Source organism: Parus major, unplaced genomic scaffold (assembly GCF_001522545.3).
Source record: "Parus major isolate Abel unplaced genomic scaffold, Parus_major1.1 Scaffold545, whole genome shotgun sequence".
In the NCBI taxonomy this organism is placed as follows: domain Eukaryota; kingdom Metazoa; phylum Chordata; class Aves; order Passeriformes; family Paridae; genus Parus; species Parus major.
In genome coordinates, this window is record NW_015379433.1 from 15,618 (window position 1) to 16,984 (window position 1,367).

General features: G+C 55.7%; 1 protein-coding gene across 1 annotated transcript in view; it reads right to left on the reverse strand.

Moving 5' to 3' along the window:
- The window catches only part of LOC117243810, a gene marked incomplete at its 5' end in the record, with an annotated part of 3,371 nt that extends 2,451 nt beyond the window's left edge, over positions 1 to 920 (reverse strand). The window contains 2 exons of the mRNA XM_033511739.1: positions 10 to 436; positions 591 to 920. Of these exons, the coding sequence (XP_033367630.1) occupies positions 10 to 436; positions 591 to 920 (757 nt within the window). The remainder of the gene's footprint in view (positions 1 to 9; positions 437 to 590) is intronic.
- Between the last annotated feature and the right edge of the window lie 447 nt (positions 921 to 1,367).

Here is a 1,367-nt window from a genome sequence, read left to right on the forward strand (position 1 = left end):
CTGACACACCTGAGCACACCTGAACAGCTTGGCCAGCAGGCACAGGTTCTGGCAATAGATCTGAGAGACACCTGTGACACACCTGAACACACCTGAACACACCTGGGTACACCTGGGTACACCTGGGGTACACCCTGACACACACCTGACACACACCTACACACACCTGGGGTACAGCTACACACACCCCTGACACACCTGAGCACACCTGAACAGCTTGGCCAGCAGGCACAGGTTCTGGCAATAGATCTGAAACACACCTGGGTACACCTGGGTACACCTGAACACACCTGGATACACCCTGACACACCCCTGACACACCTGAGCGCACCTGAGCACAGCCCTGACACACACCTGAGCACACCTGAACAGCTTGGCCAGCAGGCACAGGTTCTGGCAATAGATCTGAGAGACACCTGGGTACACCTGGGCACACCTGAACACACCTGACACACCTGGGTACACCTGACACACACCTGAGCACACCTGGGTACACCTACACACAGCCCTGACACACCTGAACAGCTTGGCCAGCAGGCACAGGTTCTGGCAATAGATCTGAAACACACCTGTGACACACCTGGGCACACCTGAGCACACCTGACACACACCTGACACACACCTAGGGTACACCTGACACACCTGAACAGCTTGGCCAGCAGGCACAGGATCTGGCAATAGATCTGAGAGACACCTGTGACACACCTGGGTACACCTGGGTACACCTGGATACACCTGGGTACACCTGGGTACACCTGGATACACCTGAGCACACCTGGATACACCTGACACACACCTGAGCACACCTGAGCACAGCCCTGACACACCTGAACAGCTTGGCCAGCAGGCACAGGTTCTGGCAATAGATCTGAGAGACACCTGTGAGACACCTGAACACACCTGGGTACACCTGGATACACCTACACACACCTGGGGTACAGCTACACACACCCCTGACACACCTGAACACACCTGAACAGCTTGGCCAGCAGGCACAGGTTCTGGCAATAGATCTGAAACACACCTGTGACACACCTGACACACCTGGATACACCTGGGTACACCTGACACACACCTGGGTACACCTGGGGTACAGCCAAACACACCTGGGTACACCTGACACACCTGAACAGCTTGGCCAGCAGACACAGGTTCTGGCAATAGATCTGAAACACACCTGTGACACACCTGGGCACACCTGGGTACACCTGGATACACCTGGATACACCTGGATACACCTGACACACACCTGGGGTACAGCTACACACACCCCTGACACACCTGAGCACACCTGAACAGCTTGGCCAGCAGGCACAGGTTCTGGCAATAGATCTGAGAGACACCTGTGACACACCTGAACACACCTG